At 39.3% G+C, this 20,780-nt stretch overlaps 1 protein-coding gene across 2 annotated transcripts; it reads right to left on the bottom strand.

Moving 5' to 3' along the window:
* Positions 1 to 428: 428 nt before the first annotated feature.
* LOC139975361 (uncharacterized) lies at positions 429 to 13,138 on the bottom strand. Of its 2 annotated transcripts, XM_071983253.1 has the most exons (8): positions 12,784 to 13,138; positions 10,353 to 10,479; positions 9,831 to 9,999; positions 8,381 to 8,563; positions 6,017 to 6,267; positions 4,646 to 4,860; positions 4,094 to 4,286; positions 429 to 2,565 (listed from the first exon to the last, which is right to left on the bottom strand). In XM_071983253.1, exons 1-6 carry the CDS (start codon positions 12,886 to 12,888, stop codon positions 4,700 to 4,702), a joined length of 996 nt encoding a protein of 331 aa, XP_071839354.1. In that variant the 5' UTR covers positions 12,889 to 13,138; the 3' UTR covers positions 429 to 2,565; positions 4,094 to 4,286; positions 4,646 to 4,699. The 2 variants fall into 2 exon arrangements, with proteins under 2 accessions (XP_071839354.1, XP_071839355.1); XM_071983254.1 differs by lacking the exons at positions 429 to 2,565; positions 4,094 to 4,286; positions 6,017 to 6,267 and having other exon boundaries at positions 4,657 to 4,860.
* Positions 13,139 to 20,780: the final 7,642 nt, after the last annotated feature.

Genomic DNA, 20,780 nt, shown 5'->3' with positions numbered 1-20,780 from the left:
AAGAAGGGAGAACGTGACGTTAACAAGTCGGACTTGTCGAGCCGAGAGTGACCACTTGAGTTAATTAGGCTGACCGTTAATAAAGACAACTCTATATACAGCATTAAGAATTGACGCGGTTTCTAACGTCTTTGCAGATTTAACTGAAATTAATGTTAAAGTGATTTTTAAAGTAATTTTTATAGTGATCAACTGAATGCACACCAGGCTGTGGAAGTTGTCTATCCCCCCCCCCCCGGGTATTGAACCCATCTCCCATCGCCAAAAAAAAAAACAAAGCAAACAAGCAAAACGAAATGAAAAAAAAAACACAAAAGCACAAACATTAAGAAAAAGAAAGGAAAACGAAGGAAAACAAGACAAATTAAGGACACAGAAAATGGTTTACTAATAATCCAACCAAAATTTAGCATTTTTAATTTGGTTATACTTTGAACTTTGTTCAATATAATAGCAATTAATGAGGAAACTAAAGCAAACTTCCCAATGTTTCTTCTGTACCAAACGAACGAACTAAGGTTAATTAGTTGTACATTCCGTACAGTATGCCTATAGCGTCGGTATAGCGATGGGCGGTATTACCTGCAGAATAACAATTTGAATTCATCCAACTGCTATACTGTATGTACTTTAGATCCTCCTGCAAGCAGGAACTCGCGAACAAGCCTCATTGGCTTATCAAAGCCGCAAGCTGACCGAAGTCAGTCTCTTTTATTCATATTTCACGTCCATGATTATGAATTGTCAATTGTCAACAACTCTGTAACTGGACGACATACATTAATCTTGGAGTGATTCGAGCTGGGTTTTTTTTAGTGAAGCACATCCTCTGCTGTATAACTATCTCATAATGTCATGGTACTGGAGAATATCATTACTGCACTATCACTAAACATTAGCAACATATGGTGGTCTGCGCAAAAAATGTGTGCTATAGTTAGTAGGCTAGGCCTACTACATGGAATCTGTTGACACTGCTGCGCTTTTACGTACCGTGCCAGACATTCGTGACGTCACGCTGTAGATGTGACGTCATGCATGGGATTCCGGGCTTACACTGTGTGCCGTATACTCATAACTATCACTGTATATGACGTCATCATCATAAACGAGTTTTAAATGTTAAAATGAGAGGAAAATGCTCATCTCACTGCTCTCAAATATAGTACTGTGTTAATGTAAATCTCTACTACTATAGGCTGTTATATTATATCGGTTTCATATGACCTGCAGGGAAGAGTAGTTCTCCCCCTTAACTAACATACGAAATCTTTAACCTTAGGCGGTTTCAATTAGCCATAATTCTAGAGAAATATACTTTACCAAACACTACCTGCAGACAATTTTTGGCCAATGTATCACTTTTAGAGCAATTTTAAATTGCCCTAACCGTCGTTATTTTACTAGCTAGTTTGGGGCAAACCTAGTTGGATACATACGCAGGTTATCCAGTGTAGACTTTTTGGCTATGTAAGTTACATCCCAGGAACATTATAAACTGTAAAATCTAGAGGTTACTATAGTCTATATATCTAGACTGTCTGTTTTTTTCTTCCCAAGCTGTATAATACGACCGACTATTCGTCATCTTACTATTTGACGACGACCTCATTTTTATTCCGTGAAGCCTTCATACTCCGAACAGCTAACTGAGGTGAAATTAGAGGGCGGGCTGGTAGAAATTCGAGATCGTGAGTATAATACTGACAACAGACATCCACGGTCTTGAACAAGACTAATATAAGAGGTTACCACCTTCGTGTTACAAGCACATAAGTCTGTAGCACTATAGGCGTGAAGAACAATATGGAACCATCCCAATTCTCCCTCCGTCCATAAACATCAAGTTGTTATTCATCTTTACCGATTTCACCACTGAAAGGTTATTTGGAGTGGTCTTCAAAGCCTGAGTGGACTTAGTCAAGCACATCCTCTGATTTAGCCTCGTTATACCCAATAGAAGTAAAATAGGATCATATATAGAACTGATCTAAAAAAAAACAGATTAAGACGCCACAAAGCGTTTTCAATGCTACCAAACACAGGCATCCTAAATTCCCCGATGTTGCTTGCAAGAAATACATAAATTACTTGTGTATAGATATTTCTTCGTTTAAAAATATGTAAAGAAGATTACTTATTCAGATCATGGAAGGAAATCCATACAATTCCTCAAATACCACTATTGTTTTTCAAATTTAGCCCAACAAAACAATGTGCAGGGCGTCACGACGAAGGCCGGGGGGGGGGGGAGGGGGCACGTCGAACCTTATTGACACCCCTAACCATGGGCATTTACACATAGATCCAATTCATTTCACCACTATAAGCTTCCGAACAATGCAAATACTTTGCCAATATATAACTGAAATTGTAGACACCCAGAACCCGTGAATGCTTTAAAACATTCACCAATGTTGAAGATAGCAGGGCTTGTTAGATGTAAAGGATTCGGTATCACTAAATTCGATCGATTTGAAGTTAGCTACAGTTACAGCTAATACTAATATGGTTGATCCAACAATAACAACGGAATTTATGAGGTAATCAAAAGTGGACAAACATCTGCAAAATAAGAAGAAAAGAAGACAAAGAAAACAAAAAAGGATCAAAAACAGTACGAATGGCATAAAAACCGACAAAGACTTCATCAGTTTCACAGAAGACAGAGTTCGACAAAACATGGTCTCAGTAGGGAGGGCCCCAGATCGCACCCGTGTAATCCCAATTTGTTGATGTACCCCGATCCCCTATTAGATGTAGCGACTATGATAGCACCCGTGCAATCCCACTTTGTAACATACCCAGATTCCCTATAACTTAGATGTAGCCACCAATGATCACACCCGTGCAATTCCAACCATAATTTGATGTATGGTGATATATATCTATTTGATATATGTATATATGTATTGATCGCCCATCAGTACGATACCAATATGAGATCGCCTCTAATAGTATACACTGTGCATGACTTTGATTTTTGAGATTGCCCATACTAATGAGTAAGAAAGGACCGTATATCATATTATATGGGATATATTTTAGATGCATTGCTTGGACGTGCGATATAATTTTCTCACTCGGGCAAACCCACTTTGTAACGTATACCCATATTCCCTATAACTTAGATATATAGCTACCAAAGACCTCACCCGGGCAATCCCATGCCACATCACATGGTACAAAAACTGCAGAAAGGAATTTTCAAGTTGTATCCAGAAAACACCATACATTGGAACCAAGGTCATTCAAGATGAAATAGATTGATCGAATTCAACGGCTCTTTTTAGGACCACCAAATAATCCAGAAAGAGCAGGCTTTTCTCCGTTAAACATGCAATCTGTGTCTTTGTGTCTATTTTGTATTGATTTGTTTTTACCCGTTTTCAAAACGTGCATATTCACTAAGGATGATATATGTTTCCACTTTGACGGTCTAGTTTTATTCACGGTACGTAGGCTGATATAATTAGAAGGGAGATACTAAACTTGCATGTGTTGACATTTTTTGTCTTTGGCTTTATTTATTTATTTATTTTTGCCCCATTTTAATAACAGGCATAGTCGTAAAGTCGCCACTAGATTAGATAGGAGCTTCATCTAGTCATGACGGACTGGTAATGTCATATAAGGAGAGTAAAAGTGCATTGTTTACAGCACACCCTTAACTGTGTGAAACCGAGTACAAAATGAGTGACTCAAAGAGCAAAAGAGCACACCGTGATCAAAAGAGAGTCGTTTAGATGAGCACTTGAGCACGTGCTCATAGTAGAATAAGCAACAAAACATAAACGCATGATGTGGTTCATGTGATGAGCACGTGAGCACAAAATGAGTGACTCGAAGAGCAAAAGAGCACACACCGTGATCAAAAGAGAGTCGTTTAGATGAGCACTTGAGCACGTGCTCATAGTAGAATAAGCAACAAAACATAAACGCATGATGTGGTTCATGTGATGAGCACGTGAGCACAAAATGAGTGACTCGAAGAGCAAAAGAGCACACACCGTGAGCGAAAGAGAGTAGTTTAGATGAGCAATTGAGCATGTGCTCATATTTATATATTAAAAAAAGTATGTTTGAAACTTACCTATCAGGCCATGTCGGATTTCTCATGCTACATAGCCTAATATACATCACAGGTGGAAAGATCATAGATAATATTGTCAATAAGGTACCGCCGACTAAGGACAGGACTTTACTAAAGTCTGGTACAGAAGCAGCTATGAACAAAGTGACAGCAACTAGTAGTGTTCTGGTCAAGGCTCGTTTCCAACTAAAATCTGAAAAAAAACAAGAGAAGCTTACAAGAGAAGTTTACTTGCGGAGTGTATAGCCTAGCTAGTGGTTAACGCCGGCGTCTCCCAGTCATGAGATCCCCGGTTCGATTCCCCGCCGACAGCAGTGTGTGTCGTCTGACAAGGGTGTTGTTCAATAACAACTTCCCGACATGGACGTTAAATGGATGTGGGCCGAGAGATTGGCTTCGGTCAGCTTGCGAGTCTAAAAGCCTCCATGGCTTCTTTCGAGAGTTCCTGCTTGCGGGAAGATCACATATACATACACACATACTTTTGAATGCAAGACAAGAATGGAAAGAACAGAAGGACTGATCATAAATAACTGACTAAACAATACTCACCAGTTCCTATCCCGATTAATTCCTCAACATCCTGGAATACTGGATTCAGAAGCACTACGAACCCACAAACCACGTGTATAGTAATGAGCAACAGCGGTATCGTTTTGGTATAGGGCTGGGTTGGAGTACCTCGAAGACACTTTCCTTGTTACGAAGGTAATCTCCGTAAACGTAATAAGCGACGAACGTCAAAGGAAGATAATACGAGGCTACAACTAAAAAGCAAAAAAAAAAAAAAAAAACAGAAATACTTTGTAAGTCAAGTTTTCCTCGAAGGCAAAAATGCTGAGCAAGAAGAAATAAAGATTTAGTTAACCTGAATTACAAATTGACCGAATTTCATAACATCGAAACAAAATCGAAAACATGATCAACTTCTTAAAACACTTAAGAAACTAAATGTGGTATCACTGAGTGACGTCATTATGCCGCTAGTCCGAATTGGGGAGGGAAAGTGTACGGAAGGGGGGGGGGAGGGGTGGGCGATAAAAATTTAATTTTCATTGCTATCCTTTTCATATTTCCACGTTGGAAGTATACGCAGTATTGCCTGGCAGTGAGACTGATGACAGTATATTACTTAAAGATAACATTTCCTAAGTTTGCCTTTATTTGAATGGAAGTAGATTCAATTTTATTATAGGTGTACCCCACGATGAGAGAAAAACCATTTGAAATGGACCCCGTCCCCCACAACACCACCACCCTCACCCTTCATATAAGAAGCTGTACGAACATATTAAGACCAATGTTTACTTCCGATATGAAAACATCAACATACAAGAAAGCGAAGGCTACTGTATGCGTTCACATTAACGTTACACATTTATGATCATAGAAGCTTATTATATGGTTAAGTTCTACAGAATCTTCATGAGTTGGGCAATTTGAGTAATTTATAAAAAAAAAAAAACTGGGGTCCTTCCCACCAAGTTTATATAGAAAATCGGAACAGCGATTAAGCAGGAATTTTTGAAACAAAATTGGACACACACACGATGACCGCCACACCCACGGACAAGTTTTGAACCCTCCGTCAGTCATGGACTTCCGGTCACCCTGGGGTACCCCACCACGGGTGACCTCCCGAGAGTAGCTACACATAATTAAAATTAACCATTACCATGGCAAATGTTGCTATGGGAACTGACATTGATGTGTGTATGGCTCAACTGCATGACAAAGGAATTAAATCTAACAGATTAAGCAAAGACTTGCTAGGGTGTAACAAACCGTTTTATCGAATGCAGGAAAGTTTGTGTCCCACACATTTAAGTTACTGACACCTTTCCTTCCTTTTGCAAGCCAAGAATTTTTTTCCCCAAGTTTGCTATGATGTTTACAAAAGAGGAAATGATTTTGTTTGCTTACTGAAATAGGATAAGATCAAACTTCGGGAGAAGTCAGTTTGTTTTCTCATATCGTGCTGAATGGTTGGATATATAGCGTGACCAACCAGGGAAACAGAAATTAGGCCAACTCCTGCGCCTAAACTCCAATATGAGGGCGGGTTATACTGAACGTCGACTTGCGGTTGAGCCTGCGGGGCTTCCAGCAGAATACTTATCACTAATATTATGGAGGCCAGTCCTGTAGAAACGGTACCTCCTACCGCAATAAACCTGATGAGGGAAATTATGAAGCAACAACACTGAAATAGAGGGCGCTTTATAATTCAATCATATTCAGGTTTGTTCTGCTTATTGCCTTATCTTGAAATACATATTGCCTTATCTTGCAAACCCAATGAAAGAAATACATATGCAAGCGCATAAGGCACCCATGTAGTACTACATTAGACTACTACGAAGCACACAATAATTGGGCGGTGTATGATCTTGTTCTCGTGAACCAAAATAGTTAGCAGACGTTTTATTGGCTCATTTTTATAGTCTTATCATCAAAGAAGGATTAAAACTGGCATATGCAATGCCAGATAAACACCATATGGAGTCCTATCGGGCACCTTATCATTGTTTCCCACCTTAATAAGTTTTGCAGGCACGACCCCAAGAAAGAGATGTGTGTGTCTTGGCCGGAAATGTTGACAGGCTCCTTGATCTACAGGGGTCTTGATTCTGGGGCCGGACACTTATCTGATCTGCCTTTTGGATAATCCGGCCTTGGGCTTACACCTAGCCTTTCAATTTTGGAAGAATATTCAGAGAATTGCAAAGCAGAATTTATATTTCGATTTAATCCCTGTCCCTTCAAACCGCCACTTTAACGCCCCAATTCGAGTGCGCCTCAACTTGAATGCGCCCTGTCTATACCATTACTGCAGTGAAACGGCATTGAAAGGACAAACAATAAACCCAACCAAACATAATACTGTACAGTAGCATTGTTTAAATGAACAGACAGTACTGAAGAATAGCGTACATTAGGATGGTACGAATGAAACAACAGTAGTAGTAGTAGTAAGTTGAGTCTCGTCTATGCGACATGCTCCGCCACGTATTACGATCTTGTGCAAGGTTTATTACTTCCTCGAAATTGAAATAAGGGGTTAATCAACGGTCTAGCGTGCGTTACTCACATGATTAATGCACGATCGGGGGATAATGCAAGCGATGCACGAGGGCGGAGCCCGAGTGCATCCAGCTATAGCATTAACACCCGGAGTGCATTAATCATGTGAGTAACGCACGCTAGACCGTTGATTAACCCCGTTCATTCATACACTACCATTTGTGTGGGGGACAAATCATAAAACAAAACAGTTTTGGTTACATATAACCAAAGATTTATTAAAGTGATGCCCCGTAATTTTACCGTGCGTTACTCATAGGATTAACCACGGTCAGCTGACCTGAATGGACCAATAGGATTTAGGAATCTTTACTAAGTATGAATGAACAACAGATAACAAATAAAATGACAGTCCTTATTACGTGCGTATGGAACGCCATGTTAACATTTATTCAATAGTTCCATACGCGCGGTTAAAACGAGAGATACAGGAATGACGTCTGGCAGGAGAAACAAGTGACGTATCAGTTCTCACTAGTATTATACAGATTACTTGTGTAAGTTGCACATCAAATGAATAATTGTGCATTGTGCATATGTCATTTTGGCACGACCGACACTGGATATCCTACATAATTGGTTTTAGTGAACTATCTGAGATATAATCCAACTGCATTTGTGTTATTTGCTGGTATTATTGAGCACAATCTCTCGGTACAGATAAAAAAAGGTTTAATAATCTTTTTTTTCTCCAATCTATATACCCTATGGTGTGCACAAGATACTAATTGGATTTCATATGTCAATCACGCTAATATAACTATCCTTTGTGGGAGATTATGCCATTGTTTTTGCAACCTTTGGTTTTGATTGAAATGGAAAATATCAAAGAATAAAGAAATGATAACAAATGATAAAAAAGGGATAATAGTGCAGTAACGTACTACTAAGGGTTTTGTAATCACAAAGAAGGCTAAGAGAGCACTGCCAATCGGATTATATTGAGTCAATGTATAGTTATCCAAGCTCGAAGCTAAATTTGTGAAATATGTGTCAAATCGATTGCCGAATGCATAAACTGGGTCATACAGCTGCCATAGGCTATGTGGAATGATTGCGTAATCATCAACTCCAGCCATAGAATGAAGGATACAACATAGTGATGAAACTTTTAGTTTTTTTTTTAATATTCACGCTGAGCTGTTCTTCCCTTAACGTTTTCGCAAATAATTATGTATATATATATATATACATATTTATTACCAGAAGTCTTTAGGTGTGCCAAACCAAACGAGTGGACAAAGAGCCAACGCAACCATTGGTAGAACTGTACAGACTTGCAAATATTCCAACTGTAAAAGAATCTCGATATTCCTTGAGATGATCAAGAGGAAAGCCACACAAGCTCCGATCAGGGTAACATCAATGACGACGGTAACTATAAATCTAATAAAAAAAAACAAAGAAAAAAAAGAAGAACAGAAGAGTGAGAGGGAGAAAGAGAGATGGAGATGGAAGTGGAGAGAGAGGATTAAGTAGATCAGATAAAGAAAGGATTATACGTTCATGCGTCACACCTCCCACCCCCACCACCCCCTCCCACCCTCAACATGAGATGGAAGGGGGTGAAAGTAGCCTGGCAAATTGACATAAAACTTAATTGAGTGAGAAGAGTAACATTTAAACACCACTGAAATCTCGCAAAAGGGAAACTTCGTATACGTGTTCATAGTATCGAACACATTAACCCCAAAGCGGTGGATAGATGTCGTACTATATACAGGCTATACTGGGGTGTTTTTCCTACCCCTTTTTAAACCCCTTATTTCTCCCTCCCTTTCTCCCGCCCCAGGAAAACATTATTCGGTAAACGAATGAAGACATCGGTCACTGCTGCCAAATGATTGTTGTGACGCCCATTAGCCATCGCATCCACGCATGCTCTGTATAATAAAGGGGCAAATCCCCATGTTCAGAAGAAGTATACTTACAAACAGACACGCTGATAAGTTTGAATTAGGATATGCAAAGAAGACTGAAATACATTTCCAGTTGTCACGGTCATATAATATCATCATAATAATCAGCATTTATTTTTTACGACGCTTAAATGACCACAAATGTGGGAGAAACCCGCAAGGGCTTATGGATTACAACTTGCACGTCGGGTGGCTTCCAATTCAACATTTAAACTCAAATTTTGAATATCTTTTCAAGTTAGAAAATCATTTCAGATGGGAAAACCGTAGATTGCTCTTGGACAAAATAAAACCCACCTTTCTATGACCCGGCCGGGGATAGAAAACCCCGAACCTCCCGATTACTAAGCCTCATTGCTTCAAATGCCACCGCCTTTATCCACTTGACCACATCAACGGTATGGTGCATTAGGGTGCATCAGTTGGAACCTTTACCAGTTGGACATCGCTTACGGAACTTTAACGTACAATGTAAATTTAATGGGGGTTTTCTGTCAGTAATTAAACAAGTAAGATCACAAATGGTCATTACTTTTTGCTCTGACTAATACACCAATTATATCGCCACAAGGAACACTTCCCATTAGATAAAAATCAATGTATAATTTTTATAATCCTCTTAGCAAAGCAACACCTTGAGGAGTGGTGCCTTCAAGAATGCTTAGCACACAAAAGTGACACAATTATATGCGGGTTAAATATAAGAGAAGCGAATGATAGCTGCATGTTCATACCTTCCGATTGGACCAAATGCTTCATATCCGATGGCTGCGTACGGGTATCGGGTTTGACGTCTGTATAATTCAAATCTCTCTTGTAGGATGACCCAACACCTGCCGAGCAGGATTCCCGTGTACGTCTGCGTAACTCCAACAACGGCTAGGATTAGTAACCCATACCATCCTGTATATGATAAATTGTAGCATTTAGTGTATAGAATCTACCATTTATGTTCACTTCAAATTTTACCCAGACTGGTTAAGGTTAAGCGGAAGGACGGGTTGATTAAACATTTTACGATTAAGGGTGCATGTGGTTGTGGGGCCGTTGAATGCGACGCCCAAGTACGAAATTTTGATCTCCTCCGCCCCACCCCGCCCGATCCGAAATAATAAAAAAAAAAATGGAGCTGAAATATGGAGGGGAGAAAACTGATGACCTTTAAATATTTGTAGAATGCATTTAAAGAAAACTGGGTAGTAAATACCACGTTATACCGGGTATCCGTGTGTTCACGAGCCGATACATAGGCCTACCTGTTTTAGCAATAGCCACTGGTAGTACGAGCACTCCAGTACCCGCGACGGCTGAAACAATAAAGACGGCACCGGTAAAAATACCAAATCCTGTCGACCCTTTGTCCTCGTCTGGTTCACTGGATAGCTATACAAAGATAAGTCACAGTTCACTGAAATCACACATATAATCTGAAAAGCTTTGCTGGATATTTTTTTTTGTAGGCCTTCTTTATCATGATAACTTTACTATATATTTATTCATACAATATTCGCATTCAAAACCGCTTCATTCCAAAGGCCACAACAACAATTCTTCGTAAACTTCAGTGTTTTCATGTATTGGCCTAATATTGTAACCTCAATTATAGACAGTGCATCATTGTGTTCGTCTTCTTCGAGATAAATTGTAACAATATTGTTGCAGCAGTTTAAAAAAAAACTATATTATAAATAATAAAATAATAATAAATAATAAATACCATATATTAAAGTGCTGTTATCATGAAATAAAACATGCTCAAGAGCACTGTACAAAAGAACCAAAACCTGGAATATAAAAATACCAAACTTAAGAAAACCTAAAAGTAATAACAACAGCAGTAAAAGTAAAACCTGATATAAGACAGGGTAATAAACCACAATAAAGAAAATATAAATATACATAAATATGGGCACAGTAAAATGAATAAAACAAAGAAATGTGAATAATGTGATTAATGCCCATACTCGAGCCTAAAAAGATAAGTTTCCAAGTGCTTCTTAAAAGTGTCAATATGTGTGATATTTCTCAAGTGATGGGGAAGAGAATTCCAGAGCTTTGGACCTGCAGCACTAAAAGAACAATCTCCATATGTGACTTTGTTAGTATGAGGAATGATTAGAAATAGATGACTTTGGGACCGTAATGCCCTAGCTAGCGTGTAGCGTTTAACTAAATCAGACATATAACTCGGAGATTGATCATTAAGAATACGAAAAACGTGCAGAATGAGTTTGTAATTTATCCGGCGATGAATTGGTAACCAATGCAGGTCTCGGAGTACAGGAGTGATGTGTTCGTAACGACGGGTTCTGGTGATGATTCTGGCAGTCGTATTCTGGACCCTATGTAGTTTTTTGATTGAGGAGCATGACGTTCCATTCAGGAGAGCATTACAGTAATCGAGACGAGATGTTACCAGCGAATGGACGAGAGACTTGGTTACCTCCTCGTTAAGGGATGGACGAATTCTCCCGATGATACGTAATTGGTTGTAGCAAGACCGACTTATTAAATTTATATGGTTTTCCATAGACAAATATGAGTCAAATAACACACCGAGATTCCGTACTGATGACGAGGGTGGAATGACATCATTGCCCATTCTCAATGAAGGAAGGTGGATCGTTCGTTTGCTATGCTTTGAATGGAAAAATATCACGTCTGTCTTTTCATCGTTAAGCTTAAGCATGTTATCAGCCATCCATTTTCTGACATCTTCAAGACATGTCTCCAATATATGTAGAGGATTAATTGCATCAGGAGAATCAAGTGGCTTAAACGAAAGGTAAATTTGGGTGTCGTCGGCATACATATGGTAATCAAGGCCATGCTGCCTTATATGCCTAATATTCAATGAGAAGGTGTCATTTTGAGTATTAATTTATTAATTTTTGTGAAGGTAAAAATTCATCAAGGGTCAACAGTATTTGCAGAACTCAATATAAACGGAACATATATCTTAGAAGGATATTCCAATTTCGACAGTTCTGAAACTTTGTGTGAGATCTCTCTACGTTGTTCGCCAAATTCTCCCCGCTCATGGTCCACCATTTCTCAGTGGTGTAACCAGACTTTGTGGCGGGGCTGAAGGGGAGGGGGTGAGTTACGCGCGCTACCAGTATACAGTGGTAGAACATCCCACACGATGTTTCAGAAGTGTGGAAATTGGAATATCTTATCACCATTCATGACTAACACTAGACTTCATAGCTAAATTAATAGTTTCAAAATTGAAAGCTATGAAAGCCTCTTAAGTCCACCATATCGTATAACTTCCAGGTGCTTCGCCCGGACCCCACCAGGGCCATGTGACGGGCCCTGGACCCCATGCAGATAGCGCAAAAAGTTCTCATTGCCGGGTAAATAAATTTAACCCGCCCCCCTCCCGCGCTTGGAATGACACTGTTATACCGACTATGTCTTTTATTTTTCGCACAAACAAATGGATAAACTGCTCAGAAATATTGCCAATCAAAACAAATTTCTCAAATAGAAGCTTAGCTGAGCGTTGCTGCTAGTTTTCTGCCGTGTACCCAATGCCGGAGACAGCTGCTTGATTGTGTATAACCATTGTATTATCACGCATTGCCTCTCAAATATGATGCAGATCAACCGACTCGTAATCTCAAATTGCAAGCTGCAATAAAAGCCGTTGTTCAGATCAATTAGGATGTACTATAGCCTTACCTCATTATTCAGTAAATTATCATCTTCTTTAGAAGTGTCAAAGCCTTCGTTGACATTTTCCAGATCGTCTGCAACATCTTTAAGCGGGAAAGAATCGTCAGCCATACGGGTTACTTTGCAAGGAAAAGCCAAGACAAGCGGCAAAGTAGGATTCTATATAAATTTGTTCCAATAAACGGTCTGTATTTTATCCTAAATCCGGTTAAATAAACTACCTGCATGAAGTGGTACTATGGTAAAGTTTCTTTACTAGTTATATAACTAGACACCACAGATACGTATAACACAAGTCGATCGTAGCGACTACAACTCAGTACTATATTATGCATAGATCTATCTTCTTATCTAACGCCAAGTCAAGCCACATTTCACTACCAGTAGGAAACGTTTATTTGCATGCAATGGGCGTTACACTTCGTTGAACAGTTAGTGCTGATAAAGGAATGTGTATGCAGAAGCTATGTATGATATGGGACCACCAATGCATATAGGCAACTTGATCGCCTGACAGGATAAAATGGACAGTTAAATATTGCAGTTTATTGTAGTTGGAAAGAAACTTAACTAATAATGTACGTTATAACGAGTTCTCGAAAAACTTTCCAAATGTTATTATATCTTTTTTTGTTACAGCCTATCTTCGGATCAATACAAAATCGGTCAGCATAAATCAGTGCGTGTCTGTTAGATGACCTCACTCGAGTCTATCAGATGACCTCAGCCAAGGAAATCTGATGACCTATTGCGATTATGAACATTAATCCGTGTGGAAAAAACCTGTTTCATTATTAAAATCATTATTATCAAAAGGACCTCTTATTCTAGATTTCAAACACTCTTATAGTTCAAAACTACTTAAAGTAGGCCTTTACCTCACCTATGCTATCTTTGGTTTACCATCTTTTTAGCAATATACCTGCACAATTTGGTGAAAATGACTAGCTGTGTGCAGAGCCGACGGGAAAGGGGTGGGGTAGTCAAGCGAGCCTGCAGCCCGGGTCCATAAGGGGGGGGGGCTGGGCATATATGGGATAAAATAATGTGTTCACTCCCACTTATGAATGTACCATGCATGAAGTAGATAAGCAAGTAGTCAACTATGTATGCATTGTGTTTGAAAGAAAAATTGGACACACAATGACACATACACACACACCCAACCACACACACACAGACACGTTTTGACCCTCCCTCAGTCATGTACGTTCGGTCACCCTGGGTGCCAAACCATGGGTGACCCCCGAGAGTAGGAAAATTAAGCATCACCTTGGCAATTAACAGTTAACTGTTACCATGGCAACCAGACATAGCTGTATATGACTTAACTAGCAAATCATAGCTGTATATGTCTCATCCTCCCTATAGTAGCTGTGAGATAATAACAACCGTTTGTAGCCTGCATGTTCTTTTTAAGTATAGGTTATGAATAATATGTAAAGTTACTTCTTGTATTTTTGGAAGTTCAATTTCCATTCGTCATATTAACGTAACTCTAATTTTACTCTGTTCATTCCATGTAGGCTACCCAGAAGTTTCATCTCTGTTCGCTACTTTTCTTTCTATAGTTCACTCTCAGACCATATTGGCAGCTAATTGATTCTACTTATAGTTCATCCCGTTTGCTACATCTTTGTCTAGTACATCTTGCTCCGCGTGTTGGCATCTAATACTAACACGAAATCTTACATTGAATCATTTACTAAGAAGACGGACGTTCGGTTCTCATTTTAAAAGATTCGAGATACAGTCGACATATTAACTCTGGAACATTAACGGGTTTAAAGATATTATCGAAAAGTTATGCTTACAGTTCTCGGTAAATGGACTAACGAATGAACTACTTTCCTACAGTGACACTTCCAGATATTCATAACGAAACGAAACTTCTTACTCTTTAAGAAATCCTCAACAAGATAGAACATTGAACGAAAACTAAACAATTTGATACAATCTCAACCCCACGCAGTCCCTTACACTGAAACTATAATCATTTTATCAGCAGTATCACGAATTCTTTCGAAAGGGAATGCTTTCAAGAAAGTCACCCAAAGATAAAGGCCTGTATGGACACAAAAACCAATACTGTAAAACTGCACTGTACATCTGAAAAGAACAGGTACTCATTGCAGGGTCAGACATGAGAATTGCCTTATAACATAGGAAGGAAGTAAACAGGGATTCAGTTGTCACTCATGTTAAACATTAAATCATTATCTTAACAATAAAATGTAATGACGTGAACTATTTCAAACTTCGAAGAGAACAAGATACTTCACAAGAACAACAATGTATGCATCCCTAACATAGCACAATCTAAATAAGAATGCAACGCGTACGTACACTTTACGTAATGTAGATTCTGTAAACTGTCCGGAATCATGCATTTCATTGTATTATAATATTGAACATTTACGATGACTTAAGGTAAAATGACGTAAACAACAGATCATTCTATAGTCGGTGAAGAAACGAACTTGGATCAAAAAACAACATACTGGCTAGATTGACTGGAAATTGAATAGTACATAATTAAAAATAAACAATACTGATATATGTAATGATATATACCATGACCTAAATACGTCTGAAGGGACAGCGGAGTTGCAGACTTCACGTCAACACGTCCAAAACAAGGGCGTAGGAACCGGGGGGCTGGGGGGCGCCAGCCCCCAGTGAAAAATGTGGAGGGGCGGAAGTATCATTCCGCCCCCCGCTTCGCAAGTCAGAAAACCCCTTTTTCATTTCCAAATGAGAAAAAAAATCTCATTTGGAGCACCAAATTGCATCTAAGGCCTGGTGAAAATACAAAATTAAATTTACAAAATGGAGCGGGTGTTGAAGTGTGCTATATTGCACCAAATTGCATCTGAGGCTACCTGGAAATGCAAAAAATTCCAAAGGGGAGGGGGACCCCTCCCCCAGGCCGGTCATCAGTCTTCAGCCCCCCCCCCCACTCAAAAGTACCTTCCTACGCCACTGGTCCAAAATATGATTTTGGTCGAGTTGACAAGTTATGCTAACTTTACATCTTGACGAAAATTACCCAAATTGCTGTGTTACACCATGGAGGTACACGTACCTTGACAAAGCGTCCACCTTTCGATATTTTTCGAGTTGATAAGTAGGTTGTCAAACCGTAGTTTAGAGATGTTTTCGAGTATGATACATACTAATTACACGCTAAGTGTACAACTCGCCTGTCCTTCATAACCACGTACCGTATTCGTGAAAGTAAACATAAGCGCACATATTTCGAATTATTTACTATTGTAGGGGCTGTTGGCAGTGGTCCGGTCCAGTATTCTAAGCAAAGTTGCCAAATTTCTTGGCATGCTATCTTCCGGTTACATTTCTAAGTAATTCCATACAGCTTCTCGGCATTTTAGCTAAGATCATGTTGACATATATTCCCTTTTCAAGTGACTCGTGATACAAATATAATATCGTCATGATCAACGGTTCCATTCTCGATGTGGGCTGAGAGTGGGTCAGTTAGGTTGTTTGGTTAGTGCCCAGGCACTATCTTGTGTGAATTTTATTTAGAAGAAAAAAGTAACCACATCTGCATGCAGTATTTGCAGGAAAAGGGTCTAGGTAAAGTTAGCTTAATAGCGTACCTCAACTAGGACATAAAAAGCAAAATCTTTTTCTGATGACATGATTACCATGACGTACTGGTTGTTTGATCCAAAATTGCGACAAGGGATCTCTCATCAAGCTGGGAACCTATATCATAACTCACAATTAACGCAGATTAACCATAGTGGCGTCAACAAGGGGTGGCCTGGGGGCACGTGCCCTCCCAAAACAAAATCGTGCCTCCCCCCAAAAGCGATTTGTAGTGTTTAAAAAAACTCAATAATTTGTTTTTTATCTGCCTCAATTAAAAACATAAATATCGGACAGACTAAGCCCGAAAGTTCTTGAACATAAAGTTACTTCAAGTTGCAAAATATAGCACCAGATTGCATTCAAGGACCCAGGGGACATCCCCTCATATTAGACCCCTCCCCCAGGATGGCACTCACCAATAAACATTGTGCCCCCTAATTAAGTGCTGTGCCCCCCCCCCCCCTAGATTGAAATGTCTGACGACGTCACTGAGATTAACTAAGATATTAAGGACATTTATGAATTTGCTGCTGAAAACTCGGATGATAAACAATAATTACACGCTAATGGTTGAGCGTTCAGTCATGTGTAATGAACTTAATTAATACGGGGCTATTCGCAACTACAACTGTTTGCACAATTACACTAAAATTCATTCCACTGTTCCAACGACTACCACCGATGATGTCATACACCGACATACTAACTTAGACGATCTCCAAATTCAAAATCCCACTTATGGGAACGAAAATCAAACAACCGAACGACTGATCCGCTCAGTCAACCCCAGTCCCCTTGCATCGAGACTGTGACTGTGTGATCATCGTCAGGTGTGTATCACAAATTCCCATCGAAAGGGAACAGATACTACACATGATCTTAGCCAAAAAGCCTTCGAGAAGCGATCAAGAATTGATTGAACTGTCTACTTACGTGGTTGCGCACTTGTTGTGGACTACTCTTGAGTCGTGTAGCCCCAATATCGTAGAGAGATGTATTGCTGAGATAGTTAATAGTTGTTTGGTGCTACCTCATCCACTGGATAATCGAGAGGGGGCTATAGCGCTTTCGAGGGCTAAATCTCTGGAAAAACGACTAAGTCCAACAACACTGAGAGGTTGACAAAGTTTTCGCCCCCCACGGGAAAACGCAACATCTTTTCACCCCCAAATTAATACAACGTTTAGAGGGTGTATACGAAATTTACCACAACTCCCTTCATCGGGCTATTTCCCTCGTTTAATGGGGGCAAGGGGCTCGTCAAGCATGTCAACTTTGCCAATTTTACACCCATTGACTTAGCACGTAAAACGATTTTCAAAAAAAACCTAAGTCCAACAACACTGAGAGGTTGACAAAGTTTTCGCCCCCCACGGAAAAACGCAACATCTTTTCACCCCCAAATTAATACAACGTTTAAAGGGTGTATACGAAATTTACCACAACTCCCTTCATTGGGCTATTTCCCTCGTTTAATGGGGGCAAGGGGCTCGTCAAGCATGTCAACTTTGCCAATTTTACACCCATTGACTTAGCACGTAAAACGATTTTCAAAAAAAACCTAAGTCCAACAACACTGAGAGGTTGACAAAGTTTTCGCCCCCCACGGAAAAACGCAACATCTTTTCACCCCCAAATTAATACAACGTTTAAAGGGTGTATACGAAATTTACCACAACTCCCTTCATTGGGCTATTTCCCTCGTTTAATGGGGGCAAGGGGCTCGTCAAGCATGTCAACTTTGCCAATTTTACACCCATTGACTTAGCACGTAAAACGATTTTCAAAAAAAACCTAAGTCCAACAACACTGAGAGGTTGACAAAGTTTTCACCCCCCACGGAAAAACGCAACATTTTTACGCCCCCAAATTAATACAACGTTTAGAGGGTGTATACGAAATTTACCACAACTCCCTTCATCGGGCTATTTCTCTCGTTTAATGGGGGCAAGGGGCTCGTCAAGCATGTCAACTTTGCCAATTTTACACCCATTGACTTAGCACGTAAAACGATTTTCAAAAAACACCTAAGTCCAACAACACTGAGAGGTTGACAAAGTTTTCGCCCCCCACGGAAAAACGCAACATTTTTACGCCCCCAAATTAATACAACGTTTAGAAGGTGTATACGAAATTTACCACAACCCCCTTCATCGGGCTATTTCCCTCGTTTAATGGGGGCAAGGGGCTCGTCAAGCATGTCAACTTTGCCAATTTTACACCCATTGACTTAGCACGTAAAACGATTTTCAAGTCCAACAACACTGAGAGGTTGACAAAGTTTTGGCCCCACCCCCCTCCCCTTATCGTAAAACCATTCTAATATCATGCTGCATTTGTATTGCAGAGAGCTGCAGAGCAAGAAGATTTACCTTTTGTTCCTTAAGATTTACATTGTTTCTTTCTTGACTCTATCATTGCTTGTTTATTGTAACGTCAATTGTTAAACTTTAAAGATTGTTGATATGTTTTGGTTATACTTTTGTTGTTGAAAGTATGTTAGAAAAGACTATAGTCGGCTTCTGAAAGAATATAATTTGTTTGCAATATACTCAATACTCCTAAAAGAATTGTTGGTGGGTGCACGTTTGTGTGATTCCAGTTTTACCATATTTTTACTTAAAAATAAACCTTTCATTATTTTTATGTTTTTGCAATTGATTTTAATTAATGCTGTTAGTGCAGATATCGAGTCATTTGTACACAAAAAGGAATTATGATAACTAATATATTGACGAGATCAAATCATTATTTGAAAAAAAGTAAAACAAAAACCTGTTAGTACACTGCTTATCCACTAATATGTAATAAAATATGTAAAATTAAGTTTTGCTTATGCTCTTCCACATTCAGTTCAATAACTTTATCAGTCTTGCATTGGGAAAATTGTATATTTACTCCAACTCTCACCGTCAAAGTTTTAAAAAAAAACCTTTTTGGGGAACGAAATTCAATCGGTTGGTTTCCCATGAAAAAAAAATTGAAAGCTGTGAAATCATTCTACAATGGCGTGATCGAACTAATTCATTTGTTAAATTTATTCCAGTGATGTATGTAGGTCGATCATCCCAAAACCTATGTAGGGATTGACCCCGACCACCCCCCACCCCCCGCCCTTGGCTCTTTATTATCATTTTTATTTTATGTTTTCTCCGATTGTTCAGATTGTATGTGATTTAACATGTTTTTTAGTAACAAATAAAAATGAATTGGAATAATTCTGGTGTATATTTTCACCGGTGGGTGTCTAGCTTGTTGTTATATGTATACGTTAAATGTAATTACAAACCTGAATATAACTAAAAACATATGCTTTGCGATTATTTAGTCTGCAATAATACGTGTAAAAATTCAAATGTGTAACAAGGAAATTTTATCGATGTATTTCACCTTTACACCAGCCAAAGAAAATGTCTTATTTTAAAAGATATAATTGATTCTTTAATCACGAATATCTTCATCCAGAAGAAAGAAGCAGAGAAACGACAGTCCCGAAAGATTATACAGCGCAAATTAGAATATTGTAGGCAAATCAGTATATAAGCAGCCAAAAGGATTGTTTATATCCAGCAGAGACCAAATTAAAACGGCGAATTTACTAAAGCTTTTCCATACTTGACAGTCATACCGTACACATGCCAAGCCTAACCCCTTACCCCCACTTGATACATAGAAATTGCCAATTCGTCACGCATATATATCATTGTTTTCATTTGAATTTTACTTTAAGCTAGTAAGATTTTTCAGATTCTCAAAAATGAAAGTAAAACGCGTATATAATGATCATCCTTTCATAATTATGTTAACCCGTCTCCACCCGAGCCCCTGTGCATTAAATAACCTATTTGTCAATTGCATCAAGGGCGTAGGAACCGGGGGGCTGGGGGGCGCCAGCCCCCCAGTGAAAAATGTGGAGGGGCGGAAGTATCATTCCGCCCCCCCGCTTCGCAAGTCAGAAAACCCCTTTTTCATTTCCAAATGAGAAAAAAAGTCTCATTTGGAGCACCAAATTGCATCTAAGGCCAGGTGAAAATACAAAATTAAGTTTACAAAATGGAGTGGGTGTTGAAGTGTGCTATATTGCACCAAATTGCATCTGAGGCCACCTGGAAATGCAAAAAAAAATCCAAAGGGGAGGGGGACACCCCCTCCCCTTAGACCCCTCCCCCAGGCCGGCCATCAGTCTTCAGCCCCCCCCCCCACTCAAAAGTACCTTCCTACGCCACTGAATTACATGGTTTATGCGATATCGATAAAATATACAGCGTTGCCTAGAATGTTTTATGTCCCCAAAAAACATTGTGTTCTGGTAGTTTATCCGGATATTGTAATGTCAACCAACATAACCTCAGAGAGTATAGAAAGAAGCTAAATCGCTTTTCAAT

Source organism: Apostichopus japonicus, chromosome 10 (genome assembly GCF_037975245.1).
Source record: "Apostichopus japonicus isolate 1M-3 chromosome 10, ASM3797524v1, whole genome shotgun sequence".
NCBI classification, from domain to species: domain Eukaryota; kingdom Metazoa; phylum Echinodermata; class Holothuroidea; order Aspidochirotida; family Stichopodidae; genus Apostichopus; species Apostichopus japonicus.
This window is presented reverse-complemented; position numbering and strand designations above follow the sequence as displayed.

Coding starts and splice junctions, on each gene's coding strand:
- LOC139975361 (XM_071983253.1), bottom strand. CDS start 12,888: ATGGCTGACGATTCTTTCCCGCTTAAAGATGTTGCAGACGATCTGGAA. Junction 10,480..12,783: donor ATAATTTACTGAATAATGAG/GTAAGGCTATAG, acceptor ATCTTTGTATAG/CTATCCAGTGAACCAGACGA. Junction 4,861..6,016: donor TTTGATCTTATCCTATTTCA/GTAAGCAAACAA, acceptor TTTGCTTTTTAG/TTGTAGCCTCGTATTATCTT.